At 41.9% G+C, this 12,950-nt stretch overlaps 1 protein-coding gene across 1 annotated transcript in view; it reads right to left on the bottom strand.

The window, feature by feature from the left end:
• Positions 1-630: 630 nt before the first annotated feature.
• Positions 631-12,950, bottom strand: part of LOC139769036 (uncharacterized) — a 30,876-nt gene continuing 18,556 nt past the window's right edge. The window contains exons 2-3 of the mRNA XM_071699782.1: positions 9,340-9,645; positions 631-8,137 (exon numbers count right to left, since the gene is read on the bottom strand). Coding sequence (XP_071555883.1) covers positions 7,682-8,137; positions 9,340-9,645 — 762 coding nt within the window. The 3' untranslated portion in view covers positions 631-7,681. The remainder of the gene's footprint in view (positions 8,138-9,339; positions 9,646-12,950) is intronic.

A 12,950-nucleotide genomic window follows, 5' to 3' on the forward strand; every position in this document is an offset into this window, starting at 1 on the left:
GGCCTAGTCCAGTTTGAAGAATTGCTTCACCTAGCAGGCGAATTATTTCGCCTATCCTTCATACGTATCTCTTTTATAATATATACAAGTATTTAAATGAGTCTGCGTATGAACGAAATTATATATTAGATATTTATCAGAAACGTTCAGTAATATTAAATATTAGAAATGTTGTTACTCGCTAAAGATACGTTATTATTAGAAATAATGGTATCGTTAAGAGGAGTTTCTTTTTATTAAAGATATAAAGTTAATACGTTCGTGAAGAATTAAGATTTCATACCGGCGCATCAGACGTCTACATGTAAAATATGGTCTTAATTCTTATTAGTTGTTAGCTTATATAAGAGCAAAATTTTATATCGACAAGATAACTCGAAGTCAGATCTAACATAAAAATGTGTGGGGTATAAATACAAATTTTTAAAATTTCTGTCTACTCTGTTATTTTATATATTACCGCTGCAGCTTCAATCCTTTCTCTCTAAATCAACAAGTAAAATTATAATATAATTGTAAAACCTAAAATTATAACGCACGCATTTGTATGTTAGGAATGGGCGGATCAAGGAAACAGGTGTCTTCGTGAAATAATCGCCGCGCAGAAACGCGTCGTTCCCTTTACTCTCCTTTTTTTTGTCAAAACCGTTTTCTTTATTTTGTAGAAAACTGCGTGATAAGTACACCAATAATCTTGCAATGTCGAAGTGTTGCCGATTTATACTGGAGGGGCAGGACGGGGAGGGCCGCCCGCGAAGGGCTTTCGGGTCTTCGTCAAGCGCCTCGAAGTCGAGATCCGGGCGACCTCCCCGCCGACCCCGTCGTGTGTTACATTGTTTGCTTTTCTTTTTTTTCCTAGCAAGCCAGAGCAGTGAACAACGAACATGTCTTTTTCTTCTTTCCCTATGTGATAGTGTGGTACGACTCTCTATAGTGTATAAAAAGAACTCCCTTTCATATCTCTCATTCTCTCGCTCTCGCTCTCTCTTTCTCTCACTCTCTCGCTCTCTCTCTCTCTCTCTCTCTCTCTCTCTCTCTCTCTCTCTCTCTCTATCTCTCTCGCCCCGCCATGGCGCGCTCGAACGAACGTGACTCGCATTCGAAATGTGCAATTTCGCAAGCGCGACGCGCCTCTCTCCGAGTGCGGCACGAACTCGCGCGATCTCTTCCCTTTTCTTTCTCTCTTTCCCCGCTTCTTCTCCTCGCCTCTCGCGACGAGCCGCGCGAAACTGTTTTTACTTCCTTCGAGATGAGATTTTTCTTTTTTTTTTTTTGCATCTTGATTTTTTTCTTCGTGTTACTCTCGGTAGAAGCGATCTACTATTTTTAACACTGTTCCTACGACATCGATTGATTACGTTGAAAAAAAGGAGTCCTGATTTCCGCTATCTCTTTCTCTCCACTTCTGTCGCTCTCTCTTTCTCTGTCTCCCTTTCTCTCGCCCGCTCTCGCGCATTGCCACGGTCGAAAACAATTTTTTTGCCTGTTTGAACTTGTCGAGTGACGCGACAAGTTCTGTCTTTTATTTCTGCCACGGAACTCTGTACACGCCGGAACACTGTGCGCTGGCGTTCGAAAAGTCAGTCGAGGAAAAAATGGTTCCAAAGTGGTAACGTTGTCTCTCTCAGTGCAAAATCTAATATATATATATATATATATATATATATATATATTTATATATATACATAAACCATTTAAAGTAGACCTTAGTTTTTATATATAAAAGTATATATATGACATATACGTATGTATATACGTTTTATATATAAAGATTTAATTTATGTATATTATAAAGAAAAATATACTTAACTATAATGAACACTAAACTTTCGAGACAAATCTTTTAACGTTCATACAGTTAAAAGACAAAACTATCCTCTTGAACGTTTTTTCCCCGACTGACTTTTATGTAAGAATTATATGGGAAAGCGCATTTTCCAATATGTACAAAGTTCAGTGATTTCTGCCTTTGTCACGCTCCTCTGCAACGCACTTTTCTCTCTCTGTCTTTCTCTCTTTCTCGGATAACACTTTTGCACTGATAAGATGAGAGCTCGTGACATATGACTCACCGATTTCTTCCGTTTTTTTTTTGTGAACGTAAAACGTTTGTAAGAAAGAGTCTTATGTTACGAGCTTCCCTTATTAGCACGCAACAGTAGGAGGGCTGACTGCAGGACGCAACGTACCTACGAACAACGGCGAGACATTCCTAGGGTGATTTCATTCGTTTAATTCGACTCGCAATTTTACACCCATCAATGCTTCCGGAATTCTTTGATCCTCAGTGTCGTACAACACGAAACGCAATTTTTCTTCGATTAATTAAAACTCATTAGAGAACCAAGAAAACTGGAGATGACGAAACGATTCAATTCATATGAAATTAATTGGATGCAAAGTCGCGAATCGAATTGATCAGACAGACCCATGCCAGGGGTGATTCGAGGGAAGGAAGAGATAAGGGAAAAAAAATTAGGATCGATTGGTCGAAAGACTTATAGGGTGGATTTCGCGAGAGGGACAATGGCGAAGCTCTCTCTCGACCTCCCTTCCACCGCGAGGGACTAGACATACCGATCTTATCAACAGTACAATTATAATTACAGCTTAGAAACGAAAGCTTTTAAAAAAGGGGGGGACACCGCTTTTGACCCCTTGCCTTGCAACCGCTCCGCTCCGCGTCACAATTTCGCCGGAGGGAGGACGCGAGTTATTTTGGAACACCTTGGGAAATCACATTGCGCCTAAGAGAGAGAGAGTATCTTATCCTTTCCGCCGCTATAATTCGCCGACAAGGACAATAGAATCGGCTGTGTTATCCGAATCGGTGGAATCGGTGAAATCGGCGGCCGCGATTGTTCCCTGACCCGGACGCACGGCTCAACGTGACTAGATTAATTGGCAGCAGCCGGCTTGATCTCGCACCTTTGATTTTAACCGTGCGCGAGAGCTGCAGATCATTCGGCCGATCGTCTCGCCGTTAATTCCGAAAGCCCGTCGTAATGACGAAAAATCAATTAGAAATGCAAAGCGAAAACTTTCGGCGATTAAGAACACATTAAGAAAAACAGTTTAATTTTCGAAGTCGAGGAAAAAGAAAGAATTTAATTACATTAACTATTACTTATGACACATTCTTTCCAAATTGTTAAAAGTAAAAGACTGGCTGTATCTTCAATTTTGTTCTTTTATTGTCGAACTTGCAGCTCCAATTGACCGTTAGTCTCCGCTTCCGACACATTTCCATTATCTTATTGCTTCTTTGCTTGTATTTTGCAATGGACTTTGAAACATTACGGTTTCGATTCGCCGCGGAGTCTGCTGACGTTGCGCACTGCGACAATCGCGGACGATGTCACGATCAAGCCAGCCTCGCGTTACGATGAGATTGCTGAGAATGGAATTTTATTTGCGCGAAGTGCGGCATTCGATAAGAGTTATTTACGAAATTCGCTCAGTTCGATAACACGATAATTTAAACTGTATTAATTAAATACTTCTATTTCTTTTCTTTCGAACGCTTAAAGCGTTTTGTTGATAATTTTGTAAGCCGAGCGGTTTGCTAAACAATTAGTTTGTATAAAAAATATGTTATTTTGGCTTTTAAATCATTTAAAATAGCAATCTCGAAGATTGAACCGTGAATTCGGATGGGCAAAAGGATATTTCATCCGGGATCGCTTTCATTACTCTCTTTTTCTCTCTCTTTCTCTCTCTCTCTCTTTCTTTCTCTTTCTCTCTCTCTATCTCTCTCTCGTGTCGAAAGGCCACGATTATACTCATACATCTCGCACCTCTCATCAAATCCCAATTAACAAATTGCTAGATATATCACGATGTCTGATAGCGATAATAGTAATCGACAATAGCTTGCTAAAAATTTCACTTCGCCTAGAACTTATCGTCTAAAATATCTCGCGCTCGCGTCGTCGTGTTTTAAATTCAATCTAAGTCGACGACGTCGCAAATTTAACCAAAACTTGCACAGGACCCATCGAATTATACAACGTTTTTTTTTCTCGAACTCCCTTCTGTGCTACGCTCTCCTCCGCGTTTCGTCTTCTACGCTCGTCACAATCTATCTGTCTCCCGAGTACACATATACGTACGGTTTATTTTTCCCACTACAGAAAAAAGTGAATGCGTGCGCGAGACAACGAGATTGTGATCAACGGAAGATGAAAGACGAATGGGGAAAGGCAATACAGAACTGAGAGTTCGAAAAGAAAAAAAAAAGAAACATCTTTGCCAATATATTCCTCTTTGATCGCTTCGCTCCGCACACGCGCTAATTTGTTTACGTACAATACAATTAAACCTCGTTGCCTAATATTGCATGCGCGTGAACACATCTCAAAGGTGAAACAGAAAGACGATATTTTTTTTCCCCTCGACTCGCCACACAGCGACTTAATGAACATGAAACGAAACAATGTCGCCGTGCGGGCGTAATTGCCCGGACACTTTCACGAAGATTGAAATTTACAATTTTCCTCTTTCTCAGGAAGAATTTGTTAACGATGATTAGGACCTCGTCGTCAGGATATTACACTTTCACGCACGTCGAATGCTGAATCTTGTGTCGAGCGATTTGACGAAATCGGCGTCGCGGATACGCACGGGCGGTGATATATAAATGAGAAAATTTCGTGCACTTAACAGAATTCCGAACGGATATCGTAGGGCGCCAACCAAGGCATCTCCTCGGAAACGAAGCGGAAGCTCGCGAAATTAACGCCAACAAAGAGTGCACACGAGAGATTATTCCGCTCTACGGGTGCCACCTTCCCTCCTGTCTCGCGCATTCCTCGTACGCCACGCACGATCCGTAATCACAAAGGGAAACGTATCGGTATAATTTCATTGCAATTTCTCCCTGCGTCGCGGACCCTTAAGAAATACAATAATAATTGGTGACTTCTCATGAAATAAATCGAGTGATTCGCTCTGTTTCGAAACTGAGATTCAAAGTTGACAAGGCATTTCCATACAAGCCGACCTTAGCCGATTTTATAAGTCTTGAAAATTTAATTAAACATCTATATTTTACGAGAGACAGTACTAGAAGTATTTTAAAAGTAATAAATCCTGTGATAAGAATTACGTTTAATGATTTATTAAACCATATAATTAACACAAACCATTGATGATATATAATATCTATGTCTTTGAAGTTTGAGATTTATCATCAATTTTTGAGAATAAATTATATATAATTATATAATATATATAAATGTATGAAATGTGGTTATTTGTTAAACTACAAAACGCGTCATCAAACTCGAATCCTCGTTCGAACAGAACTCGTCCTATTTTGTCAAAACTGAGGCCTTATCTATTTGAATAATAATAAAGATAGCGTTATGTCGGACACAGGGCGAGCCATTCGGAACGCGAAAGGGATGCGCATTCTCATAGATTTGCATTGCAAATGTATTCTTGTATGCACGCCGCCATTACAAACGTACTCTGTCTGCAAAACAAATGTTTATCGAACAAATAACGATCATTCGATTCTTCCTCGATGCACGAATGCACTACGGTCGATCGTTAATTATTACCGGTTACATTAACGTCGATTGGATTTAACTCAATATGTTGATGAACTAAATTTCCCTTCTCTCTTTTTGTTATATTTACACGCGAATAACTTAGTAGATAGGCAATTGCTAACAACAAGAGTTAGTTTAACCAGAAATATCGATGTAACCGTGCCAAGCAATCGTATTTATATTTCCTCCCTGTGTACATTATAATATAATTCTAATCTAAAGAGAAAGAACATATACGGTAGTTAATGCAATGCTGATTGGAGGAATTAATCTTTTCCATTCCAGCTATTTGAGTTGCAAGAAATTTCGAAACTCTTACTTTATTCTAGAAATTACGCATCAATGCGATAACAGATGACCATCCGTTCTAACTCTCCTTTTTAACTTTTTTAAATAAATTATCAGTACATCGATTTGCTAGTTATGATTATGATCGAACATGTAATGATCACGAACACATAATCTTTAAAATAAACAAGAGATCGACGAATTTCCCTTATAATTATATCTAATCTCTATGCCGGAAAAGATTCTCGACGTTGTTGATTGCTTCAAGTACACATAGCATTCGAGGTAGAACATAATCGACTTTGACTTTGCCAGAAGAATATACATTTGTCGGAGGTGTGTGCGTGCGCGTCCCATTATAGTTTCGTACGGCCGGCCATCTCGTGTTTTTAATGGTATGCGTGTTTGTAACGTATGTTTGATGTTTTACTTTTAAATCGGTATGTAGCATATCGTTTTTTTTTTTAGTCGTAATAAGTATATTGATATTGAACTACCTAGCCTAATATGTACAGAGTCCCCGTTTTCACTCTTGGCACTACATTATCCCCCTACACAACTTCTCACACGCATACACAAACACGCGCGAGCGCGCGCGCGCGCGGGTCCCGGCTCTTTCTCTGTCTTTTTTATTTTTTCTCCCTTTTTTTCCTCTCGACCTTGCAATTAGCCGCGCCTCTTGCGCGTCTTTCGTTCTACTCGTTCCACACACACGCGCGCTTGCATTTACTCGTACGCACGCCTGGTCTCGCACTCACGCAACCGAACGAATTCGCTCATACTCAACTCGTGTCCCGTTCGTCCGTTTTTTTTCTTCTCTCCTTTTTCCTCCACAACCACCATCGCGTGAAACCACACTTGCCCCGTCCGGCCGTCGCGCAGCAGCCGCCCGTCGCGAATAAAATGTTATATCGACAATAAATAATTTACTAAGTCTTCGTCGCGATGAACAAACTTCCGCGATGTCCGACGATCAGAGCCTCCGATCGAGAGCTGGAAGAGGGTGACCGGCGGGAATCCGCTTCGTCGCCGAATCGGTGTCGCGCGAGTCGCGAACCTCGCACCCCGTTTCTCCTCGAAGTGAAGCTTCTCGCCGTCTAATTCCCGGACAGGGAGAGCCCCTCGTTCCAGGGTAGGCCATCGCTTTGCGTCGCGCGTTGGTAACGCCGTTTTCCACGCGCCGGGCTTTCGACCCGTCCATTTCTGCGCTGCTTCCCATCCTCTTCACGCCCGACGCAACATCCGTAATCCTCATGCCACCGCTTTTGAAATAATCTGAGATCTAGGCTAGACACTGGCCGCGTGTGGAATTGCACAATGAGACGCGTCAATAACGGCGGCGGCGACGGCGCATCGATTCTCCCGGTCGAAGGATAAAACAAAAAGAGGACAGGCGCGAACCAACGCACGACGATTGAGCGCAGTCTTTGATGACTGATTTTAACTTTTTCAGTCACTACCAGGAGCCGGCTTCTTTACACTTCCGCCGGCCCTCCTTTAGGCCACGAACGGACGACCCTTTCTCTCTCTCTCTTTCTCTCTCTCTCTTTCTTTCATTATAGAAGAACACCAGAAGAACGATCCAACGAGGATACCACCAGCCGGGAAGATATTACATTTTCTCGCGCGTATGCGATACACGTTGCTGAACACGATGGAACACGACTGATGGAATTTATCCTATGTTGAAGCTTCTCCCGTGAGTCAGTCTTGAAGGGCATCGTCGTTGTCGTTGCAGTCGCGCAGAACGATCTTGAGAACCGTCGTTCGTTTTCGAGGTCGGACGATGCGGCTGCGACAATGACGACAACGGCGTCAAGGAAGGAGGACGCCGCGGATCAAACCTTCTGATGGAATTGCTGCTGCTGCTGGGGTTGATGTTGCTGTTGTTGCTGTTGCTGTTGCTGCTGCTGTTGCTGCTGCTGCTCTTGCCGGCTTTCGTCGGTTTCGCAGGGCACCACGGTGATGTTGGACAGATTGCTACTGCTCAGATTACTGCTCACGTTACTACTGGACTCGGAATAACTAGAAAAGGGCGGTTTGTTGACCGGCATCGACGTCGACGATGGCGTCGTATGGCTCGGGAACATCTTGAACATCGAGCGCGCGGTGTTCAACAACAAGTTGCTGCTGCTGGGGCTCTGACTCCGCGTCACCCGATCGCCGGGCATGTCGAGCAGCCCCGGGTGGAGGTGCTGGCTGCTACTTGGCGTCCGATAAGGCGGCGGACTCTCGCTATCGAACACCGTGCGATTCGGCGGCGCCCGCACGCACTTCTGATAAATCTCGCTCTCCTGGAAATAAGAACGTTCGTTATAATCGAGCGTAAGAAGGACAATAAACGGTAGAATATCCGCGTGGCTCTTTGAAATTCATGATAATTGAACTTTGATATCGTGATTCGGCAACGTCTACGTCGGTAATTTTACATCGGATGCATGAATGCAAATTTCTTGGAAGTTATATTTGAACACGAATAAAAGTAGTATTTTTTGTGGGGCAAACAGAAAATGCACAGGATTTTCTTGTGAAGAGGATGACGTAAAAGTAAAAATTCAAGATAAAATTGTAATCATTAAAGGATTCAAAGTAAAAAAAATATAACGCGCTTTTAAGAACTATTTTATAATACAAAATATATGATAAAAAATTAATAGTCATAGATTTTTAATTTATAAAAAATAAAATGTTTAAGCGCCTCGTTTAAGTTTCATCAAATTGCAATACATTCATTCATAAAGAATTAATTTATGGTAAGAGTATCAAGAAGTTGTTAATTTTTTTATTTTTGACCTCAAGATCCCTGGCACAGATGTGTCGCCGATTTTTTAAATGTTTATAAATTAATTTTTAAATTTATAATTTAAAGTTAAGTCATCAATCCCACTTTGGGATTTTAAGTAACTAAACTATTTTTTTACTTTCCTGTATGTTTTATGTATCTTTAGATTATATAATTTCTAGAATGTAAATCTGTATTGCAGTTATGGTGATTGCGGTAACCTCAAGTCGACCGTGCTTCAAGCGAAGTTTGAAGTTTAATATTCTTGCTTGCGTAATGATGACGAGGCATAACGAGTACTTGAACCTGAGAATTCGCGGAGGGACAGGAAGCGAATAAATAAATATGTTTTTCGGTCATTCTCCCGGCCGTGAGGCAACAGACAGCGAAGACATTGTGTCAACATGCTGTAAATATATAATTTTAACAGCTTTACACTTGTGACAAAGACAAGGATCTGACAATGTTCACCTGGTTAAAAACTACGCCGGCTTAGAAAATAGTATGCCGTGTTTTTAAGAATAAAGATACTGAAATTCTGGATAACTTCGAGCGATATTCTGCAGCGCTAGACAGTCGTAAACAGAAACACTAAAAAAAAAAACCATAGAGAAAGATTCGTTCAAATGGTTCGAATCGTCGAGCCCATCAAGTCGTTCAATTTCATTCGATATCTCGCGGGTTTCGCCACAACTTTCCGCGCGTCACCCTCACCTGTTCCGGGTTACGGAGGTGAAGATCCGGGTGCGCCCCGTACGGGTGCTCCTCCCCGTCCGGGAGCTCGAGCCGCGGCGGCAGGTTGAGGGCGAGATCATGCCGGACGCTCTCCGCGCGGATCGCGCGATCCCTCGCCGCGGCGATCATCACCGCCTGCATATCTCGACGCCTCCTGGCCTCGTCGCCATCGCCACCGCCGCCGCCACCGACTCCACCGCCGACCGCACCGGCGGTCGGGTCATCTTCCGCCGATGCACCGCGTCCGCTGCTGCCGACCTCCATTCCTTGGCTCACCGACAGCATCTGCAAAATCGACGATCGTGTTTACGCCTTCGGAAAAGGCACAGGATGGCGCGATGCATTATCACGCGAAAACATTGCGAAATTTCCGGTTGTTAATCTGCGCGAAACGCGACGATATTATTATTTTCGTTCTACAAATAGAAATTACTGAGGGATCGGCAGGATGTGAACCGGTCAGACAAATAAAATCGAGAGCTTTTATTTGTGTATTTAATTAATGAAAGAAATGATTGATTACAAAAGAGGTATTATACATAAAAATATCTCGCGAACGTGCACGACGTCTACTTAACCATTACCTTTCATTTCCATCTCGGATTGTCTTTCTCACTGTAGCGCGTTTAATGTTGTAAATAACTACTCGACTCGATCGCGACTTTTCGACCGTTCGAACTTTGATCGACGGTCTGCCTATACTGTTAAATTCGTAGTGTCAAATTATACTCAATTTAAGTTATTTTTAACCATAAGAATAGGTCGCCACTGCTCAATATGGCGTTAGTTTAAATAAACCAATGTTAAAATAACACTGTTTTGTGTTTAAATAGTAAATTTCGACACACATGATATAGTTAAAAATAACAAAATGTTATTTAACTCAAGGTATTGGTTTAAATTTCATCCTTTAATATTTAACAGTGTACTAAATAACACGGACATGTATCTAAAGTAATAATATGATTAACGGAAAACGCATTCTTATACATTACTATGCTCGATAATAAAAAGCATGACGGTGGCTGAATGTTATATTACTTTTACAAATCATTTGATGATGATGCGCGATTTAACAAATCGCGAGTTGCCTCTATCGTGGATTATTTTCTTGTCAGTCTTTGCCAAAAGCGCAAAAGGCAGGGAATGGTTCTTAATGCGATCTCGCGTCTCATGCTCGCGACTATTTCACTACAAACGTTCGAGATCAAAGATAAAGGAAGAAAACTCTAAATTCTGTTTAATTCCGGCGGAAGACATTCGTGCAAAAATACGAAAATTCCTGCTCGTCGTGCCGTAATAAAGTAATACGTATGGTGACTGCTATTATCCGGCGCCGAGGAAAGGGTCGCGATCGTGAGCCCTCGACTATATGGTCGTGAATAAATTAGTGCAGAAAATGAAATTGCTCGACCATTCGATCAGGAGAGCGGCCGTTGTACGTGGATGTAGATATTAGTGCTGTGCCGTTGCACTCGGTTCACGTAAATAATTGCATATAAATCATATCATTATATCCGCAGGATTAATTTCACTGTGATGTTGATTATTCATACAATCAAACGGATATTCAAAATACTTTGATTCGTGATCGTCGCCGTCGTGAAACGCGCATTGCTTTAAACTAAAAAAATGATCATTGCGCGCATAAATGATAAACACGTACATTTTATGGGAAAAAATTTTTAATGAAATAAAGCTATTTTTTATTTGCAAAATTGATTTCAAATTATAATGTATTGAATGTATGAATAATTAAATTGGTCTTGAACCAAGCGCTATAAAGTTCATAACGCAAACGTCGCAAACATTCTCACAAATTCAAGAATTATGCAAGTGACTTCGACAATAGGCCGCCTGTTCGTTTTTGCTGCACTTCTGAACTAATGCAATAAGTTAGAATGAAAGAAAATATATTTGTTTCATTCTAACTTAGTGCACAAGTTCAGAAGTGCAGCGAAAACGAACAGGCCTAATATTCTACTAGATTCCTCTGAAAGTTATTTAGAATTAACTAAGATGTAAACTAATCATCTATCTTTTTCTCAAATCCTGCGCGATTCTAAATTCTGCGATAGAATTTCAGACTCTGTCTAATTCCGATAATTGTGTTTCAGTGAAACCTCGATTAGCCGAACTCGATCGTTTTCTCTTACTTCCAACGACTTCGGCCGTTCCCTTCGCGAATTCGGTTTAAAACATCTGCTCAGGGCACGCATGCACGCGCGCGTACATACGAGAGACGCTCGTAAGAGGCGGGCCGAGAAACGTCACGTCGTGACAGTTGGCGGTATCACAGGATGCCGTGGTTCGTGCACACACCTCGAAAAGTAAAACGGAGAAGGTCGTACGAGCTTCAAGTGCCGACGAGCCACGGCGAAAGAACGAGGTCGCGTGCAAACGTGCACTCGCGACTCGCGCGCTTTCCTTTTCGTTCCGCGTTGCGTCTTTGGTTCGCACGTTCGTCCAATTAGTCGTAGTTCGAAATAGATCGATATCGTGTGTGACTGTGACGACCGTGAAAGCCGCCGTCGCCGCCGCGCGTGTCCGAAAATATATCTCGCGATGTTTATCGTCAAATTTATAGATATTTCGATACCCATTAAAATACTGATATATGTATCTCTGGATATTTTGGTATTATATGTATCTTTTTTTTTTATGAAACAGGAACATAAATATATTTCTGAACACGCTGCGCTATGTTTTAATTAAAAGAATAGTTTTGCGATAAATTTAATATGGTTCTCAAAAACAAGCTCTACATTGTATCGATTATCAAGTTTAATTTGATGGATCAAACATTGGCAGAAATAATTTCCAAAAGTCTTGATTATAACGATATTTATAATTATATATCGTATAATAATAAAAGGACTGAGAATTAAAAAAGATTCTTTATTCCATTAATTTTGCCTCCAAACGTATAATAAAGATCCTCGGCCACGGCTCTGGACAGAAGTTGAGAACGTTTCTATTGATATGATTTTACGACTAGACTTGATCGTGATTTAACGAGCGGGAGCCGACGCCGAAGTCTTTCTCTCTCGCGAACATTCGCTGGCACGTGCGCGTGTTAACGACTGATGGGTCGGTCGGTCGGTCGCGTTAAAGCTTTAAAGGGGTTTTCAGCACCCCTCCGCTCGCGTTCTCGCGCTCGTCCGAGGCCGTCGAAAGGGAAAGCGGAAGAGGGATGCGGCGGCGGCGGCGGCTGTTACTGCGACGACAACAGAGCGAGGGTGTGCGACTGTGCGGAGACAGCAACGACAGGAGCGACTGACACACAGAGGGATGAATGTTCGCGCCGCTCGCGTACCATTCGTATCGATCGACTTGCAGCATAACATCACGCTCGCTCGTTACCAATGTAATGCAGACGCGCGGGGAGAACCCTTCGATCAGAGATATGCGGATATTTTCAGAATCTCTCCATCGTATCAAGCGCTCTCGTGTTCCGATAACGTTATCGCGCGCGATAACACGTTTTGTGATTATTGTCTTTCATCCGCAAATTATAAAATTGATTATGATAATTCTGTACAATATCTATATTTTTACTGCCTTTCCGATTTAACCTTCCTGAACTCACC

The sequence above is a fragment of the Temnothorax nylanderi genome, unplaced genomic scaffold, assembly GCF_030848795.1.
Source record: "Temnothorax nylanderi isolate EJ_2023f unplaced genomic scaffold, tnyl_v1.0 TNYL_tig0019_pilon, whole genome shotgun sequence".
In the NCBI taxonomy this organism is placed as follows: domain Eukaryota; kingdom Metazoa; phylum Arthropoda; class Insecta; order Hymenoptera; family Formicidae; genus Temnothorax; species Temnothorax nylanderi.